Here is a 21621-nt window from a genome sequence, read left to right as displayed (position 1 = left end):
TGGAATTTGTTGCACATTTCATTATTTGGTCCAAAAAAGACATAAAGCAAAAATGAAAAAAAACAAACAAACAACATAATAAACATCAATATGTGGAGTGGTTGCTTTGTGTGCGTTAAATGTTACACCACAATGATGCTTACCTTTATCCTCTACATACATGCTCAACAAAACCAGCAACCTGGCATAGTCACAGTGTTGTAACTTCGCTTAGATGACAGTACCTGTCCTGTGGAGGTGGAACCTTGATTCAGCAGCTGGATCTCGATCTCTTTTATGCCCATTTGACATCACTTCATTGTCCTCCCCCTTGGAAATCCAGCGATTCATTTAACATGGTTTAGAATCATTGTGCTGTACAGAGGTCAGTCAACATCAACATCTCTTCCTGTATTCCTTTCACACCACTCAATAAGTACTGCGTATTGATTATATTAACTGATGACTCAAATTCAATAAAGTGCAAATGTCAGTGACGCTACAATATACTCTACAGAGCAAGGATGCCCAAACTGTTTCCTTTAAGGGGCCAAAACTAAAACTCTATGGTGGCCCATGGGTCAAAGCAAACACCCTTTGTATTGTATTGAATGATGCAAAATGGTGCTAGTATCCCAAGTTCCCTGCCTGCTGTGTTCAGATTATAAAAAATAATGAATAATGAATAAGTGTCAAAGTCATACACACTCACACACTGGGTCCTATGGCTTTTACCCAGTGATAAAATCCTATTAAACTGCACAAGTACTTTCGGGCCCAGTACATTAGATTTTATGAAAACAAACTAAATTCAGTACACTGAAACAGAATTGGCACTAAAATGTGTGTATGAATGCTCTCAATTGTGGAAATGAGCCTTTATTTTGTATTGCCACATAGGCATGTGTGAATAAAGTTTCTCCATGATGGATAGTGTTTCTGGTCGAGGCAGGACTGATGGCCCACTTTGTTTTATTCTTCCGTGGTTGTTTTTCGGTCTCAGATTTGCTGAGATTCTACTAACAGTCACAAACAGACAATTCAGGTATGGGAGCAAAAAAAAAAAAAAAAAATAACCCAGTGAGGTTTCATGCTGAGTGTGACTGCTGTGTAAGGTGACAGCGCGAATCTCAGAAACAAATTATTATCATTATTGTCAATATCATTATTATTATGTTATACAGCAGAGAGACCGCAGCAAGACATAATAGGGTCAAATCAATTATTAAAGCCACTCAAGGGTCCATCATGTCCATTCCTCTTGGGTGAGATGATTAGTCTTTCTCAGTGTCCTAATGTCCTAACGGCCCTTTTGTATGCATGTACAAGGTCCTTGTTCCCAAAGGCCTGATGTGACCACTTCAGGACTCTGTTTTAATTAGTATTTTTCTTCTGGGACATATAAAAAAAGGCTCAACAGTGCAAATCTAATATACTATACATTTTTAATTAATTTAACCATTTGACAAATCAATTAAAACTATGTATTTTATATGAAACTGGAGATGAATAGAGAGAAAAAAACACAAAGCAAAGTCTAAGTTGTGATACTATAACTGTGAATTTTCCTTTGAAATGTTTGACATAATGATACAATTAATGATTAAAGTTAAGGAATCAAATGTTTACAAGTTGTAATGTCACATGTTAAAGCCCCCCTTGGGTGTTAATAAACCCTCTTCTTCATTAGCAAATACCAAGGAATCTCATTAGCAGCTGGAGGTTTACTAATTGTCCAGGGATCGATCACAATGTGAGACAGTTAATAACACATTGTTTAATTAAATCTCAAGGGGGCTCATTAATAAAGTGTTTTGACAAAGCAATGAGACAGCTTGCTGATGTAACTTTGCCAATTGTAGTGTGTCTAGTTACATAATATTTTTCCAGTAGCTCTTGGATAAGATTTCAGATTAGTTTGGAGCTACATGTGTAGCTCCCTGCAGGCCTTTGCAGCCTTACTGTAGGCCAAAATGTGGCTTTCATATTAGACTTGATAGTCCACCTTTAAAAAAACAGTCAACTCTATTGCTGGATTTGTAAAATTCAAACTTCAAAACTGTAGATTTAAGATGTAAAAGCGAAAATATGAAAAGTCCAGCCTCTATTGATCGATTTGTCCCACAGTGTAGAGACCACGATACATGATACATTTGTTTATATATAACCAAGGTCCTGTAATTTGAATGATTAAAGCCTAGTTGTAACAATGCTGTCATGGTTTGGACTTTACTGTGGCTTGTTTTCGTGGTTTTTGTTGTGTTATGTGTTTCAGAGGTGCTGGGAGAAGCTGAGCGTGGTTTCCTGCTGGCCTGCAGTGCATTTGGGAGTAATAAGCCTCCCTTTTTATACCTTTGTCTCCTCTCTGCTTGCTGCCAGATTATTATCGCCAGATCTAGTTGGTACATGGTCAACCTAACGATTCCAGTGTTTTCTCTTGTCTCTAGTGTTTCAAGTTTGCCTTCTATCTAACCTTGCCTGTTTCTCCGCTTCTTCAGTGTGTGAACTTCTCCTGGACCAGCTCCTCGGCCAAATGCCACCCAGCCACCAGCACCTCTGCCACTCTGCACTCCCTGGACTCCCTGCGCACACAGCGCAGAGTCGGAGCGCGTCACCTCCACCTGCCTATTGTTCATCAATCACAAATGCATAAATAACAATTATTATGAAGGCCCCTAACTTTTGTTTTCATCTTATTTATTTGTTTAATAATTTGGAGTTAAACCCGACCCGATGTTCTATCACTTTAAGGGGTTAAAATAGATGTAGCACAAAGTACTCAACACATTTTGTTTTTTAAACCCTTACGATTTAAAAAATGACAATAAATGTACCTTGTAACCTTATAAATTATTTTTCTTTAATAAGGCCCACCATATACTGTATCTACTCATTCACTCTCCGTTTGAATACAGTTGGTCATCAAACTTTATTTTCTTATCTTATTTGATTGAGACAATGCAATTAATCAATTAATTTAGTTCCGAATACAATGAAACAGAAGGCTGATTTTTAGATCTTAGATTAATTTAGATAGAGATGGTGATGCTTGTGCCCTTACTGTCATAAAATATGAAACATTAGAAAAAATCATAGTGCACAAATAACTAGGATCGATTCACTGTTATTGAAATCTTCTGAGCTGCAGATTACCCGTACTCATCATCTTTTCTCATCTTATTTTATACATTTGCTGGAAATTAATTCAGTCATTTGTGAGCAACTCTACAGTAAAGCCTTTAAAACAACAACTAACTAACCACAACAATCCATAACTTGAGTTCCTTCTGTTTAACCGAATTTAAACAAGTAATTTGAGGACACACTTGTATTAATCTATTTCGGCACAACAGTTATTTATCTTAAAAAAATATATAAATATACGTAGAAAAGTCTAAGTAATTTGATGGTACAGTTTTCTTTTATTTATTTTTTCAATACTTGCTGGGTACCATGGGCTTTGTTTTTCTTCAGATCTCAGAACTTTAAACTTTAAAATAATTATCCTAACTTTTTGTCTCTGCAAAACTCCCAGTCCCAGAGGCAAAAGGTGACGTAACCAAGTTACAGTTGTGGTGACAATAAATGAAGTTTCGTGGGCAGGGCAGCTCTCAACACTTCCTGCAGCGCTGCTTTGAAAGTGACATGTTGTCTTACTTCTGATTGCTTTAAACATTCATTCAAATTTTCACTCATGCAATTTCATCACTGTTTTTCTTTCTACTAACTGAAGTGAAAATGGAAAACGAATCTTTCGGGTTCAGCTCTGAGTTGACCCTGGACCCATTTGTCATTCCACCTGGAGGAAAGTATCCCATATTTTTCCTTGGTATTACGGTTTATGTTTTTGGCATCCTTTGCAACCTGACCTTGTTGACTTTGATCATTCTGAAGAGGAACCTTCACAAGCCCATGTATTTCATCCTGTTCAGTCTTCCCCTCAATGATCTGATAGGCATAACTGCAATGCTACCAAAAGTCCTTTCAGACATCGTTACAGAGACGAATAAGGTTTACTATCCTCTCTGTGTTTTACAGGCATTCCTGCTTCACATGTATGGTGGTGGAATCTTGTTTATTCTCGCAGCAATGTCTTTCGATCGTTATGCTGCCATCTGCATGCCGTTACGCTACAGCTCTATCATGACCCCCAGAAACGTTATCTTTATTATCTCTCTAGTTTGGGGTCTTGACTTTGTCTTGATTGTATCACTGTTCTCTTTGCAGACACGACTTCCCAGGTGCAAATCTGTAATTATGAATGTGTTCTGTGATAACCCGTCTCTGCTGAAGCTCACCTGTGGGAACACGACAGTCAATAACATCATAGGATTGTTTAACACAGCTGTCATGCAGGCTGTGAGTGTGTCTGTTCAGGCATTTTCCTATGTGAAGATTCTGATCACCTGTGTGGTTTCACAGAGGTCTGAAGCAAAGATGAAAGCTGTCAACACATGTGTGGCACAGCTGGTCATTTTAGTCATATTTGAGATTGTGGGGACTTTCACAATTTTATCTCACAGGTTCAAAAATGTCTCAGCTGACTTGCAAAAGATCATGGGCATGCTGATATTTCTCATACCACCGCTTCTGAATCCACTTGTATATGGGCTGTATACAAGTGAAATACGAAACACTCTCCTGACAGTCTTGAAAAAGAGTAGAGTATCCGTCTAAATCTTCATGCAAGCGGGTTAACAGCTGAATTTTGTCTTTTTGTACTGCAATCACCAACATTACACTGTGCTATCTCAGCAGCACTCTGATGGTGTAAGCAATATTGTGGAAACAATACCTGTGAAAAACCGGTAAACTGTGAAAAGAACCAGAAGAAGTACATAAACTTGAACACAAACTGGACTCACTCTCAACAGTTTTTGGTTTCTTGTGTGGGACAGAACATTTTTCTCTGGATTTGAGGTGCATTATTTTTTTGTCAATATGCCTTTTCCACAATACAACTTGTTGCAAATTAAAACAGTTTTATAAAAACAGGTGAGCAACATATTTAGCCAAGTCAATGATTCTGAGCCCCTTTTCAGAGTGCTGGAGTCTCACAGCTGATATTGATGAGATGAAACTGGCTGAAAGTGTGTGTATCTTACTGAAGATTTAAAAACATGTTACTCAAGTACCTGTCCTTGTTACTATTTGGAAAAATGTACATTATATTGGGCTCTTTTCTTTTGTGTTTCTTTTAGTGTGTAGAGTGATTTGTGTTGTTAACATTGTGTATGATTCTGAATGGAGAAATTAGTCCCATATTGCGCATAGTCAAACATATGATACTTAAAATGACATCTTTATTTCATTCCTTTTTGTAAAACTGTGTCTCAGATATTATTTTTGCTTGTTCGTATCCTCTTCACAGTGATTCTGTTGTTAAATATTGTTTTGTATAAAGAAGACTGAACTTTGCAGCCCATCTTCTTCAGTGTTCACATTTAGAATTACTTATTATGCATCACAGCTACTTGGTGTCTAAAGTGTAAACAACTTTAATCATACACAATTATTGTTGAATCAAAAACAATGTATAATATACACAAGATATGCTCTGTTCGCTGTGTGGTCCATTAATAAAATCCAGATATTCTGAAACATATTTCATGCTGTTCATGTTATTGAAAACAAATATAAAATGAAAAAGAACAAATGAACAATTTCATTTTCATGGTATCACATGTTAAAGTAAACCCGATTAAAACCAGGTGCATATAGTCAGCTATCAATTTAAATACAGATAGGGTAGGTCAGAAAGTAATACATGGTACAAAGTGCTTTATCAACATTAGTACAAAAAAATAAATAAAAAGGGAATCACAAATACCAAGAGTGAAAATTAGATAAAAAATAATGAGGAATACATAGAAACACAATATATACAACATAACGCACATACATTTGGTTTTACATATGGCCAGATGAAGAAGTTGAGAGGGGAGCTGATAAGATGGTGCAGTGCAATGCAACTTTCTGTGCCATGAGATGTACTTTACTGTTGGGCAATATAATGGTCATGGACAAAAGACAGCATATTATAGACTCATCTGAGGGGTACAAAACTAGCACCAACTTAAAGGTGCTTTTGTTAGAAAAGTAGATTTTTGAGTCTCATTCACAATTTGTCGCTTTTTGATTGTAGGACGAGTCAGCCGCCATCCCAAAGTGTCAGTTTTTGAAGAGTTTGGAAACCCAGAGCGTCAATATGTTACGTTATTATGTTGATAACTAATACATAAGTTAATAACAACTCTCAAGTAAGCAAACTATCTAACAAACAAGCATAGCTACTGAGTTTTTACTGGGAAATTCACAATTAGCTCCTTAATAAAAAAAGAAAGAAAAAAAAGTATATCAATCACCATATTTAGAGCACAAATACACTATCATGTCTAAATCTGGCATAAGGCGATGCTGAGGCCTTAAAATAAACTGGAATGAAGAGTAACAAAGTTTACAACTGTGCAGCTATGCTGAAAGGCTGAAGCAACAAACACACGCTGCTTTCACCAAGTGAATAGAAAATTGACATATTTCCAAAAACATTTTAAACGTTTAGTAAAATAAATTGTTTAAGCCGCTACAAGAAGCTTTCATTTTCTTTTGATACTGGCGGACCCCTGTGGACAAAAATGGTATGAGCACCACTGCCTTGTGTCGTAGAGATCTTGATCTTGGTCCATGCGTTTGTCACAGCATACTTTTAATATCATATTTCTTTTGTAAACACAGCTTTTAGCAGGATGCATGGCGATGAGATAATGCATCTATTTGTGGCTATGGAAGATTAACAACTGTAATTTGGTGATTGTGAAATAAAGTTAACTTTATTTAAACCACTGCAGAGCAGCTTTTTTCCTCAGGCTGTGAGGAAAATATTCTCACTGATGTTCTTGTTTGCTTATGTAGTTCATATAGAGTCATTAGTATGAAACTGGAAGTGTTTCATAACTAGTTAAAAGTTTCTTGTAGCATGTCACCTATTCCTGTTTATAAAAATGACTCATCCAGTGCACCAGCCAGAAACTTATTTTTATTCCATGCTGTACTACAGAATACAGACACATTATTCGGATGGAAAAACCAGCTATGATCCCAGCTGAGTGAAATTTGCTTAAGACTTTGAAAATAAATAAAACTGGCCCTGACCGTCTGTCCAGTCCTGCTCGCTCACTGCTACAAAAATTTCTATTAATTAATGAATTCATATTTTTGAAAGCTGAGCTCATGCATTCGCAAAATATTAGATTAATTTGAGTATTTTAAAAACAATGAACATATTAATAAAATTATTTGATTATATAAAGTCAATAAAATGGCTTAAGACAAATACTAATCAATACGGTAAGCTGTTTAAAGACTTCATTCTGTCCCTGATGTCCTAACAAAAGGCAACTGTTTTGAAACGGCATTACATCATACTTGTTTTCCCACCTTTATGTCAGTTGTGTTATAAAAACCGTCTGCTCTGCACTCTTGGGTAATATCACAGGTTAACCTTGAGCTTAGCGTTGCCTTGTGCTTGTGCCTTTCACATTATGTCTTCTAACAGGTTCCGACTGCAGGTGAGAATAGGATAACATATTGCCAAAGGTAAGATAGCAGAGGCAGCTGAAATGATTCCACAGCACTTAATGTCAGATATTTGCTTGTGACTGCTCAATGTTTTTCTCTTCTTTCAGCTGAAAATTGTTCCTTCATCAGTGGGAAGGAGTTGGTAAACCTTTTGAAAGAAGAAGCAACGCTAACAAACAAATTATAGTGTACTTTACTGTACAATTATGTACACAAATGCATCTTATTCAGTTTTACTAACATTGGAACCACTGGGTTTATCTAATGCATACGTCTATCCAGCATTTCTGTTTGGGACTTTAACATATCTGTGTATAATGTTTTTTAACTTGTTGCTTTTAATAACTACTGCTCGGAGTAAAAAGCTGCACAGACCCATGTTTATCCTGCTGTTCAACTTGCCCATCACTGACATGTTGGGTGCTACAGCTCTTTTCCCTCAGCTTGTTTACAGCATTGTGACACAGACCAGACTGATTTACCTTCCTGCATGTTATATTCAGGCTTTTCTGGTTCACTTTTATGGTACAGGAAACTTGCTGATCTTGAGTGCCATGGCATATGACAGATACATTGCTATATGTTGTCCTTTGAGGTATAATGCCATCATGACTCCACTTTGCTTGGTAAAAATTATCATTTTAATATGGTTACTTAATTTCTCAATAATGGGTACGTTGTTTATGTTACTTAAACGGCTTAAGATTTGCAGGACAAATATAGTGGATTTGTACTGTAACAATCCATCATTATTGAAACTGACCTGTGACGACACCAGTGTGAACAACTACTATGGACTGTTTTTTATTATCTTTCTCCAAGGCGGATCACTCTCAGTAATTCTATACACATATGCACAGATTTTGCGTACATGTGTCATGACTAACCAGTCTGATGCCCGGCGAAAAGCCATTCAGACATGTGGCACACATTTAACCGTTTACCTTATTCTACAAATCAATACTTTGGCTACACTTGTTGCTCATCGCTTTGGGAGTGTGTCCCCTTTACTGAGACGAGCTCTGGGCGTGTCAGTTTTAATTTTCCCCCCGCTTTTGGACCCAATTATTTATGGACTGAAAACCAAAGAACTCAGGCAGAGCATGAAAATGTTCTTAAAGAGAAATGTGAATTAAATAGTAATTCAACCTTTACTTTTTTCAAATGTATGCATATGTACAAATTAACATCCAAATCCAGTATACTTTAATCAAAACTAGTGTCCATACAGCAATATTTGTCTTATGGACAATACATACAGCAAGCTACGCATTTCTTCATTTGATGATGACATTGTTTGTGAATTTGTAAATGTTTACATTTATGTTGAAAAATGTTTATGAGCATTGCATTACTTTATGTTTTATTAGTATTGCCAACCATTTTACATGAAACAGCTGAGGTCATCTCTGTTCTTTAGATTCCTACTCTAACTCATTTAAATAAACAAGGAACATGTTGACAAGAGCTAATATGAGAGAGAGACTGTGGAAAGTAGTCACAAATATAACTTTGACAAGTCATGTTACAGATCACAACTGACTGATAAAGACCTGCCCTCTTCACTGCTCATTTCAACATCAGACATGACGCTTGGCTTTGATGGTTTTGCAAACAGAGGTGAACGTCTCAACTGTTCCCATTAGGCTATGCTTTTCATGTTGTCAATCATCAACATCTTACAGTTATAATTTATTCTCATAGGTACAGTTCCATCTCTAAATCAGAAACTAAGTTAACGTTAACTTGTACATGAAGTATAAGACCACATGTTTGTTTATGGATAATTTACATTAGCCTGATTTTTTCTTCATTCAGTGCTGCATTTCGTACAGAGAATTAGTTTAACATGATTCAGCACCATGTGTTTAATGTTTCAATTCAATTGCCCAATTTGTGGCCCAGTATGGCCCTCTGGAACAAAAATGTATCCCCACCCCTGATCTACTGTATTCAGGTCAGGTGAATAACTTAGTCATCAAAATACATCACACTTTTTGTTCTCAATTTGGTTGCTTTGGTTGTGTGTTTTAGGTTATTGCTGAAGTGTGAAACACCATCTAGTCAGATTTAAGAAACTAAGTTGAATCTGAGCATACAGGATTGCTCTGTTCATACTAGAATTCATCGTGCTTTTGTCAAAAGCCATACATGCACATGCCACCGTAACTTAACTCCACCATGTTTTGTTGTGTGTTCTATTGTGAGTCCCCGGGTGAAGACCGTCAAGGGCTGGGCAACAGCAGCTAGGACACAGCATCTGTTCATGGGACGCATGCTCAATCAACTGAGATAATAGGGCACCTGATATGTCAGTCTTGTGACAAAATGTAATGGACTGCAGTGTTTGGTAATATCAGTGTGCTTCAATGCCAATAAAAGGCAGAGTCTTACATCTTACATCTAACACGTTTCAACTGTATATAAGAATAGGATAACATATTGCCAGATGTAAGATAGCAGAGGCACAGCTGATTTATTTCACAGAACTTAATATAAAATTGTTTGTTAACATGGATCATGAAATGTTGTTTTTCTCTTTTTCCAGTCATTTTTCAGCAAAAGAAGCAACAACAACAACAACAACATAACACTGTAGAGCACTGCAAGATTATGTACATGAATGCATCTTCTGCAGTTTCACTAACATTGGAACCACTGGGTTTATCTAGAGCATACATCTACCCAGCATTTTTGTTTGGGACTTTAACATATCTGTTTATTATGTTTTGCAACTTGTTGGTATTAACAACTATTGCTTGTAGTGCAAAGCTGCGCAGACCCATGTTTATCCTGCTGTTCAGCTTGCCCATCAGTGATATGTTGGGTGCTACAGCTCTTTTCCCTCAGCTTGTTTACAGCATTGTGACACAGAACAGACTGATTTCCCTTCCTGCATGTGTTATTCAGGCTTTTCTGGTTCATATTTATGGTACAGGAAACGTGCTGACCTTGACTGCCATGGCATACGACAGATACATTGCTATATGTTGTCCTTTGAAGTATAATGCCATCATGACTCCACATAACTTAGTTAAAATTATTATTTCAGTATGGTCAATCAATATTTCACTAATAGTTGTACTGCTTTCATTACTTGCACGGCTTAAAATGTGCAGGACAAATGTAATAGATTTGTTCTGTAACAATCCATCAATTGTGAAACTGACCTGTGAAGACACCAGAGTGAACAACTACTACGGACTGTTTACTATATTCATATGCCAAGCCGGACCACTCTCAGTGATACTGTACACATATGCACAGATTTTACGTAAATGTATTATGACTAATCAGTCTAATGCCCGACAAAAAGCCATTCAAACATGTGGCACACATTTAGTCGTTTACTTAGTCCTAGAATTCAGTGGTTTCATTACTCTCATTGCTCATCGCATTAATGTTGTGTCTCCTTATATAAGAAGAGCTCTTGGTCTTACAATTTTAGTTTTCCCCCCTATTTTGGACCCAATTATATATGGACTGAAAACCAAAGAACTCAAGACTGGCATAGAAATGTTCTTAAAAAGAAAAGTGGGTTCGTAAGAGCTTTAAGCAGTTTTTGCTTTCCTATGAAATATTTTATAATCATTTGTGGAACTAATGCTGACTTCCAAATTAAGTACAATTTAGTCCTGTGAGCAACAGTCGTCTATATAGAAAAAACTCATGTGTTTTTCTTGATCTGACTTACATATTTTGAGTTTGTAAATTGGATATCTGATATCTGAATGATATGAACACTGTCATTGCTGTGGGTCAATAGAAAGTGGTGCACATGCATATATATTTGAATTTAAACAAGCGTAGATATACTGCATAAATATACATTCTGCTCTGTGTGAAACTGTTTGATGTAATAACATTGTGTCAACAGGCATTTAATAATTTCTATTAGGTGGATTTTGATGTGAGCCATTGATGTGAAAATGAAACAAAGGTTTTATTTTCCTTTATAATGGAAATTATGTGAAAATTTAAGTATATATATTTATTCTCCTTTACAATAGAATAACAATTAATCAAATCAAAGCATTGTGACACAGAACAGACTGATTTCCCTTCCTGCATGTTTTATTCAGGCTTTTCTGGTTCATTTTTGTGGTTCAGGAAACTTGCTGATCTTGAGTGCCATGGCATATGACAGATACATTGCTATATGTTGTCCTTTGACGTATAATGCCATCATGACTCCACTTTGCTTGGTAAGAATTATCATTTTAATATGGTTACTTAATTTCTCAATAATGGGTACGTAGTTGTTGTTACTTAAACGGCTCAAGATTTGCAGGACAAATATAGTGGATTTATACTGTTACAATCTCTCTAATAAGTTGTCCACCACATTTGGTTCTTTGTTGTGTGTGTGTAATGATTCTTCAAAAAATGAAAAACAAAGGATTTCTATTCCTTTGCAACAGAATTGATGTGGAATATTTTTATTTATGTGTCTGTTCTGTGTGAAACTTCTGTAAATTCTTAAAAAATAAATATTAATAAATAAAGGTGATATAACATGAGATTTGAAACTTTCCAATATTTTATGCACAGATTATGATGAATAACCAATGAGATTTTTAATGTGTGCAAATGTGTTTGAAAAAAAAAGAGAGGAATGAATATTGTATAACAATAATAATACCAAATGACTCTAAATGGAATCCTCCTCTAATTCCTTTGGCAAACTAAACCATATTGTCAACACAAACACTGTGAGCTGAGGTGCACCAATCACAAAAGGGATAAATTGAATGAAAATTGTTTCTGAATAAAAGTACATGTATACTTAGATATTCCCAAAGCTCTCTTTGGCTTTGCACTGGGCTTCTACCTATAGGTATGTAGGTGTATAGCCCTTTTCAGATATAAGAATTAACTGTAAAAAGAACATGAAAAATGATCACTCAGCACACGACCTGCTCCAACTGCTACCTTGGGAGTGCTATAAATCACTACCTTCTGACTTGTGAGGAAGTTTGGTTCAGTTGGAAGAGGAAATATTTTTATTTGATCACATATCATACAATGTACAACATAGTCCGACTGGTACTCATCTCCAACTTGAGTGGGATTTGAAACCAGGATCTTCTTGCTGTGAGGTAACAGTGCTAGCCACCACGCTGCCCAACAGTTGTGCTCAGGTCAGGTACAGCCTAAGCTTCATGCCACCATGTAAAGTGGTCCATAGCCCCAAGGACAAAGCATGTACAGCAGACATTGGAGTTGGTGAAGTGTGGTGTCTTAGTAAATGGCATTGCGTTAGGGCCTTGTTGGAGGTCGTTGGGGCTATGATACAGAGATGCTCCTTAGCTGTTCTATTGTGAGTCCCCAGGTGAAGGGTCAAGGGCTGGGCAACAGCAGCTAGGACACAGCATCTGTTCATGGGACGCATGCTCAATCAACTGAGATAATAGGACACCTGATATGTCAGTCTTGTGACAAAATGAAATGGACTGCAGTCTTGGGTAATATCAGTGTGCTTCAATGCCAATAAAAGGCAGAGTCTTACATTGTACATCTCACAGGTTTCAACTGTATGTGAGAATAGGAGCACATAATGTCAGATGTAAGATAGCAGAGGCACAGCTGATTTATTTCACAGCACTGCTTTCTTTCTCTTTTTCCAGTTGTTTTTCAGCAAAAGAAGCAACAACAACAACAACAGCATAACACTGTAGAGCACTGCAAGATTATGTACATGAATGCATCTTCTGCAGTTTCACTAACATTGGAACCACTGGGTTTGTCTAGAGCATACATCTACCCAGCGTTTTTGTTTGGGACTTTAACATATCTGTTTATCATGTTGTGCAACTTGATGGTATTAACAACTATTGCTTGTAGTGCAAAGCTGCGCAGACCCATGTTTATCCTGCTATTCAGCTTGCCCATCAGTGATATGTTGGGTGCTACAGCTCTTTTCCCTCAGCTTGTTTACAGCATTGTGACACAGAACAGACTGATTTCCCTTCCTGCATGTGTTATTCAGGCTTTACTGGTTCACAGTTATGGTGGAGGAAACGTGCTGACCTTGACTGCCATGGCATACGACAGATACATTGCTATATGTTGGCCTTTGAAGTATAATGCCATCATGACTCCACATAACTTAGTTAAAATTATTATTTCAGTATGGTCAATCAATATTTCACTTATAGTTGTACAGCTTTCATTACTTGCACGGCTTAAAATTTGCAGGACAAATGTAATAGATTTGTACTGTAACAATCCATCAATTGTGAAACTGACCTGTGACGACACCAGAGTGAACAACTACTACGGACTGTTTACTATATTCATATGCCAAGCCGGACCACTCTCAGTGATACTGTACACATATGCACAGATTTTACGGAAATGTGTTATGACTAATCAGTCTAATGCCCGACAAAAAGCCATTCAAACATGTGGCACACATTTAGTCGTTTACTTAGTCCTAGAATTCAGTGGTTTCATTACTCTCATTGCTCATCGCATTAATATTGTGTCCCCTTATATAAGAAGAGCTCTTGGTCTTACACTTTTAGTTTTCCCCCCTATTTTGGACCCAATTATATATGGACTGAAAACCAAAGAACTCAAGACTGGCATAAAAATGTTCTTAAAAAGAAAAGCGGGTTCATAAGAGCTTTAAGCAGTTTTGGCATTCCTATGAAATATTTTATAATCATTTGTGGAACTAATGCTGACTTCCAAATTAAGTACAATTTAGTCCTGTGAGCAACAGTCGCCTATATAGAAAAAACTCATGTGTTTTTCTTGATCTGACTTACATATTTTGAGTTTGTAAATTGGATATCTGATATCTGAATGATATGAACACTGTCATTGCTTTGAGTCAATAGAAAGTGGTGCACATGCATATATATTTGAATTGAAATAAGCATAGATATACTGCATAAATATACATTCTGCTCTGTGTGAAACTGTTTGATGTAATAACATTGTGTCAACAGGCATTTAATAATTTCCATTATGTGAATTTTGATGTGAGCCATTGATTTGAAAATGAAACAAAGGTTTTATTTTCCTTCATAATGGAAATTATATGATGGTAATTATATCACGTGAAAAATTTAAATATACTTATTTATTCTCCTTTACAAAAGAATAAGAATTAATCAAACAAAAACATTTTCAGTATGTATCTGAAACCTCTGTCATTTCTAAATAAATAAAGGTTATATGGGATGTGATTCGAGATTTTCTCTCTATACTGTATATGCACTTTAAAAAGATAAACAATGTTGAAACACTGATTTAATATGATCATCACTTCTCCATGTCCTTAACAATTGAACAAATATAAATTCAGCAGCAAATCGGACTGTGTTGAGACACATAGTCTGTTATTTTAGTAACTGAGGAGACTGATTTAAAGAGTGAACAGATGTATCAATAAACATTGTAAAGCATAAACATGATTTCAGACCCCACTGACCCAGCTGATGTGAGATAAGTTCTACAAATCACTTTTACTTTTTAATCCCTTTTGCAAAAAGACAGATGACAAGTGGTTTTCTTTCTTCATGTTGTCCTCTGGCACACATTTCTTAGTATCTCTTCTGTCTGGCCCCTGCTCTCAGGAGCTGACCCTCTCATGGGTTTTCAAGTGTATTGGTGTTTTGTGCTGTGCTCAGGCCCTGGAGAGGAGAGTTTGGGGGACATCAAACATTTCAGTCAAAGCCTGACTTCCTGCTTACCACAAGGAGAGCAGGAGAGAAGGATGTACAGTCCTCAGCACCATAGTGTAACAGCATAAGCACACTTTGGAGATCACTATCTCACTCAGGCAGCGAGCTGCCTGTAAGGCCAGGTGCACTGTCTCACTATCATGTCTTTCTTACACATGAAAAATAACATAAACATAAAATAGTCAGAGCAGTCTATATCAATTCAAGACCTATCAAAATACAAAGTAGACAGACACTCATCGAGTATAGTGTTAAAATTGCTGTTTTAATTTTCAAAATGCAAATATTATGGTTTGTTAGTTTTTGTAACACCTGTATCAGCTCTGATATTGGTGGTTTACATTAGTTATTGTGTTGGTTGTAACCACGAGTGAATTGGTTGTTACATTACTTGAGGTCCACCGTTTTACACTTAAGTATTAGTTATATCAATGTCCACAACTTGCTGGATACACATTAAAATATGTCATAAAGAATGCTCTCGATTAAAGCAGATATCCGCTGGTACTGGGGTGACCATAGATAGTGGGCCCTTCGGTGGCCGACCATCCCTGCAGACCCTCTGTGCATGACGTTGGCATTATCCTCTCACAAGGTTGACACTGCCTCTCCATCCGTTGGAGCACTGGGTAGACGTCAGCATCTTTCTCTCTCCTAAGCACAGAGTGTAAATCCACTCGAGTTTGGCATTACAGCCGTCGCCATCTTGGTTGTTTGGAGCAAGACCTGACCACATTTAGATGAAGAGTGGAGCTTGTGGAGCCCCATTACCTCAGTTGGTACAGAACACATCCCCTGTACAGAGGCCTTGTCCATACTGCAGCGGCCCAGGGTTCAAGACCACCCTCTGGCCCTTTACTGAATGTCTTCCTCCCTCTCTCTCACCCCGCTTCCTGTCATCTCTCAATACTGTCCTATCAATAAAGCCATGAAAAGGCCAAAAAATACCTAAAAAAAAGAGTGGCGCTTGAGAGGATACTGATTGGATTTGACTGAGATCCTGCAGACATGCTGCGGTAGTGACTTGTCGATCAAACATTGCTGTGCCCTAATGCATATCCTGCTTACCAAATGAACATCTTGTTGTGTTGAAGACTTGAAACTAGAGGTTGACGCCATGAACTGATTAGGAAACTGTTTGAGGCCACAAATCAGGCGAGGGGTTATTTACACACAATCAGACTTCTTTTTGGAAATGGAGTTGGATTCGCCCCCTGCTGGTTATCAAAGAGAATGCAGGTTTGCCGACTACTTTTCAGACCTTAACACTCCATTTATATTTCATAAAGTCAGTCGTTGGCACCGTCCTTCCGTCACAGCGATAGCTACAACCCCACTGTCATCCGGCTCAGTGGAGTTTAGGGTAGACAGTTGTGTCAGAGGGAGAAATCTGCTGGTGTCAGCAGCTTCGATGGAAATGATCTTGTCATTGCTTACTAACATTACAAAAGGCATTAAATGTTCCCTGATTACTTTTCCTGTTGTACCTGGGAGTTGTCACTGTTGTCTGTGGCCTGACATTCTTTCTTTTTTTTTGTTTTTAATATCTGTAAATACCTGGTGTATCTGGCGTGTTGACCACAAGAGCCTTCAGAGCAGCTGCCAAAATTCATCGCAGCGTTCCTCTTTACTGTCACCTCTCTCTGTGCAGTTTCTTTGAGGTTTGGCCACACAGTAATGTCCTCTCTTGTTTGTAAACAATCATAATCTAAATTAATAGATATAGCTTTACTTTAATCTGTCGCTGTGCCAAATCAATCATTATTACATTCTTTATGTAAATGTGTGGGTGGTATTCTTCCAAAGCCCCTTGTGAGACGGTGCTTCAGTCACTGTCACAACAATCTAAACATAAACTTAACCAGAAGACTCTAGGGCGTTGTCGGGTGTTCAGCAAAAATCATATAAAGCTGCTAATCCTTCTGAATGTCTTTGCAGTTGATCATTGCCAGTACTGCTAGCACCGGTGTAGTGATGATCCACTACATTTGTCATAGTGGGATACTAATTCAGCTTGTTTTCAGTCTGTCCTCTGTGCATTTTGTTGTTTGTGGCGTTTCAGTGCAACACTGTGAATCTAAAAGACTTTAACTTGTTATTTACATATGGTATATGATATATGCTGTGTCGTGTTTAAGTGAAATTTATTCAGATTCAAGGTGAAGTGGTGTGGAAGCATTCAAGCTTTAATTTGGTAAGTTCCGTCCTTTGCAGTGAGAATTAACATTTTAACTATAACTGATATATGTGGACTTTTCAAAAGTTTTATGGCGCTGCTTGTTTATATTCTTTGTTTTACTTGTCTTATCATGTCACTGCTAAATGAATGTGTGTATGAAATAGTTATGCCATGTCTTCTTTTAATTTCCTAGGAAGGAAGAGCATAAAAATGGACAACCCCTACAACATGTCATCTGTTTTAGTGCTAAATCGCTTTGATCTCCCCCCTGAAACTATCTTTCCTGCGTTCCTTTTTGCAACACTGAGCTACATGATCATACTTTTCTGCAACCTTATTCTTATCCTTACCATTGTCCTGAACAAATCTCTGCATCAGCCCATGTATCTGATTCTGCTGAACCTTCCTATCAACGACCTGATAGGTTCCACAGCACTCTTCTCACAGGTCATTAAAGAAATACTGACAAGCAGCAGGACAATGCAATACTCAGCTTGTGTTGCCCAAGCTTTCTTTATCCACATCTATGCAGGAGGTGCAGTGTTCATTCTGAGCGCTATGGCATATGATAGATACATTGCCATATGTTGTCCTTTGAAGTACAACACAGTCATGACTCATGCTCACATTATGAAAATAATCTCATGTGTGTGGATAAGTAGTTTAGTTTTAATAGCTGTGCTTTTTTTCCTGCTGCTGCGTTTACCTCGCTGTCGATCTGAACTCACACACCCCTACTGTGATAATCCAACTTTGCTGTCTCTGGTCTGTGCCGACACAACCATCAACAACATTACTGGGCTTTTAGGAGTTGCTCTTACACAAGTGATAGCTAATGGGATGATTTTGTATACGTATCTTCAGATTCTCGTTGCGTGCTTCAGATCCAGACGATCAGACACAAAAGCCAAAGCTTTGCAGACGTGTGCTACACATCTAATTGTTTTCCTCCTGTTAGAGTGTCTGGGTCTTTTCACCATCATATCATACAGACTGAAGAACGTTTCACCACATTTAAGGAAATTCATGGGGGTGTCCACATTAATTTTCCCCCCAACACTGAATCCGATTATCTATGGACTGAAAACAAAAGAAATTCGAGACAAAGTAGTGCACTTTGTGAGGAATAAAATCTTTCATGCATCGTAATGCATGACGATGATTTTCTTCTCCTACAGACAATGTTTAACTTTTCTTGCTACTTTTTAAAAATGTTCTTTGCTATTAAATCCCTTTCTTTTTTCTAAAATCACTGCTCCTTTGGCCTTATGTTCATGAACTTACAATTAAGTTTGAAATAATGCATATGAAAACTACAGTGCAGTGTGTTTAACAGTAATTAACCTTCCACCAATTCTTTCACAAGGTAAATATGAATTATTGCTGCAACATTTTGAACATATAACTCATTGTTTTATGTTAACTGTTATGCATGAAAAACAATTTCAAATTACCTCTATGATGCTAATCTTATCTTCTCGAAACAGAAGAGATGAAACTTGTTGAGTTAAAGGTGCACTATATAATTTTGAAAACACATATCAAACTCAGAAAGTATATATATTTCCAACATAAATAAGGTAATAATAGAACCTCAGAAATACTAAATGACATAGTTTCACATAAACAAGCCGTCTGTCCCATGAACACTGTTTGAAGCTAATAAAGAAGCTTTAGATTGGTCCTGAAAATATTAACAAAGCAAAACAGTATGAAATTGTGTTTTCCGTTGAGGACAGTTTATTTGTTCAGCTTTTTTTGGTCATGAATATCAAGCAGTGAGGATTTCTTCCCCAAATCTCAGATTGCACTTAATAATATAAAATCATTTTTCAGACACGGTGCATAACTTAAGTAGGCGAATAATATTGTTTGAATGAAAAATAATGAAAATTAACAAGGCAGTTGAGGAATTTTTTTTATCTTTCTATTTAAGAATGATCAAAGTTCAGTGATTAAAGTCCAAAAGGGACAGCAGACAGGACAGCAGTTGGCTGCAAGTCATGCAGAGTATCTCGTATGCTGCTGATAAGACATTGAACAACTTAAACGATGCACGTTATTCTTGGCTCTGGCAAACATGTAGTCATTCCAAATAAATGGACTGAAATTTATAGCTCACTAGAGGAGCACTAGGTTAAAAATATTTAATATACATCTTTAAATGAAGCAAGCAGAAAGCAGGCCGTGAGGGTTTTCAGTCATCCATGTCACTGGCAGCTTGATGTGACTGTAAGTGTCCCAACATGAGCAGCAAATATTAAGTATTTTTACACAAAACTTTCATGACAGCTTACAGTGACTCATTCATATCACTGTGTTTACTAACAATACAAATACAGCAGAGGGCGCCACCGGTTTACACAATAAGCTCAGCCACCCAAACAAACAGAAACCACATGAATGTGCTCACACGCTGTACTGATCTGCTGCAGTTGGTGTGGTTTGCTGCCATCTTGTGTCTTATGAGGTGGGTTGATAGTGGAGGTCAGTCCTGAACCACATCAGGCTAGTTAAGTGGCAGTGTTTCCTTCAAAGCACCTGGTAGTTAGAATGAACTAAATAAAAACTAAGCACTAAAAAGAAGTAATGTTTAAATAAGCTCAAATATGTTGCTGCAGAAGTAAGTGAAGCCACATAAGACTTAATCTGTTTTGACCCCAGTCTCACCCAACTCAGTGGTTTCTGAGGCCCACAACTGGATGGTCAAAGAAAAGAGAAACTTATTTAAAATATGGTATTTAAAATCTTTAAATCTTTAAAACAACTGTAAATTTAAAACAACAAAACTAACGTTTGTCTCCACACTCAGGTGAATGCTGATATAGCAGAACCTCCGGCTTTATGACTATGTTGAGATTGTTCATTTCAATTTACAGTAAAATACCATTTCATTGTCTCCAGTATGTTTTTTTCTTACTTACATAGAGGGCCCAAATTATGTAGTCTGCAGATATGGTCAGAATTTCAATTAAATGTATTTAAAATACTTTTTATTATTTAATTACTTTTGAGTGTTTTGTACTATTAATTTTTCTTTGCAGAAAAAAAGATGTAATTTGTAACAAAATACGTTACAAATTACATCAAGCTTGTATCTGTGTATTTGAAATACTTAAAATACATCATTTATTATGTCATTTTATTCTCAAATGAGACACATTTTTAGTGTCCAGTTATGAGCCTAATCTCAGTCTTTGGTTAAATACAAGTAAATCAGTCAACATGTCCATGTCTCATTCTGAACTGTGTCCAGTAGCTTAAGAAAAGAAGCTGTGTTCTGCGTGTTGTTTTCCCCTTAGATAAACGTGTGTTTTCAAATTATGATCAGATAATGCAGTCTAAGGTAAGCTTACAGACTGACACTAAAATACAACAGAAGAAAAGAGCAATAAAAATAAAACACATGTGCTCTAGAAAAGGGCAACTGTTGGTTACATTGGAAAGCTAAAATTAAAGAAAATAAAACTAAAATGTAAATAAAAAAATGTTGGATATTAGTTATGCTGAACAACAACTAGAACTGAAATGGATGGACTTGACTGTTAGGTGTACACAAAGGGGAATACTTTTCCTCTATGTTGTTGTTGCCACGATGTGAAGGGGTGGGGTGTACTTCTCTCTCTCTGTTCACTGTTTTGTATTGTATCACACTCTGCTGTAATGGTACTGTTTTGTGTCTTTTTGGAGATCTTATAAATCTACTTACACCACCGTATCTGTGTTTAACACTGATGTGAAAGGCGTTTGCTAAATGTCCAGTCTTATTGTCATCTGAAATAAAAGTGCATCACTGTGACCGTTCAGATCCCATAGCTGCATTTCAACTGGCTGTTCACCCACTTTCACAGACAGAAACCACCCAGCATGCACCCCTGAAGCTGTGGCCTCCCACCTTCAACCTCCAGCCTCCTCTGCACGGCCACTTCAACTCTGATTTAACTTCAACTATGATCTGTGAAATTAGCAGAGCTCATCTTGTTAATGTAGGGGGTTAAGGTCAGACCTATATTTAGGCTACTTAATGCCTAATATGTGATATTCTGTTCAGTTTGTATAGAATGAGTTTTTGAATCCTCAACATACAAATTAAAAATTAAATGCATTTTCTCACACCAGAGAAAATGTAATTGTATTTTATTTGCATACATTTCATGAGCAAGTATTTATAATTTGTAATAAGATACTTTT

The 21621-nt window shown here is 36.9% G+C and overlaps 5 protein-coding genes across 5 annotated transcripts; all 5 read left to right on the top strand.

The window, feature by feature from the left end:
• Positions 1-3717: 3717 nt before the first annotated feature.
• LOC141017444 (olfactory receptor 52B2-like) lies at positions 3718-4656 on the top strand. The gene has a single exon (XM_073492174.1). It carries the CDS (start codon positions 3718-3720, stop codon positions 4654-4656), a length of 939 nt encoding a protein of 312 aa, XP_073348275.1.
• Positions 4657-7763: 3107 nt separating this feature from the next.
• LOC141012215 (olfactory receptor 52B2-like) lies at positions 7764-8693 on the top strand. The gene has a single exon (XM_073485641.1). It carries the CDS (start codon positions 7764-7766, stop codon positions 8691-8693), a length of 930 nt encoding a protein of 309 aa, XP_073341742.1.
• A 1477-nt stretch (positions 8694-10170) lies between these two features.
• LOC141012207 (olfactory receptor 52B2-like) lies at positions 10171-11103 on the top strand. Its single transcript, XM_073485629.1, has one exon. It carries the CDS (start codon positions 10171-10173, stop codon positions 11101-11103), a length of 933 nt encoding a protein of 310 aa, XP_073341730.1.
• A 2146-nt stretch (positions 11104-13249) lies between these two features.
• LOC141012198 (olfactory receptor 6N1-like) lies at positions 13250-14182 on the top strand. Its single transcript, XM_073485617.1, has one exon. It carries the CDS (start codon positions 13250-13252, stop codon positions 14180-14182), a length of 933 nt encoding a protein of 310 aa, XP_073341718.1.
• A 3458-nt stretch (positions 14183-17640) lies between these two features.
• LOC141012175 (olfactory receptor 52B2-like) lies at positions 17641-18579 on the top strand. Its single transcript, XM_073485585.1, has one exon. The coding sequence runs from the start codon at positions 17641-17643 to the stop codon at positions 18577-18579; it is 939 nt and encodes a 312-aa protein (XP_073341686.1).
• The last annotated feature ends 3042 nt before the right edge of the window (positions 18580-21621 follow it).

The sequence above is a fragment of the Pagrus major genome, chromosome 2, assembly GCF_040436345.1.
Source record: "Pagrus major chromosome 2, Pma_NU_1.0".
Classification (NCBI taxonomy): domain Eukaryota; kingdom Metazoa; phylum Chordata; class Actinopteri; order Spariformes; family Sparidae; genus Pagrus; species Pagrus major.
This window is presented reverse-complemented; position numbering and strand designations above follow the sequence as displayed.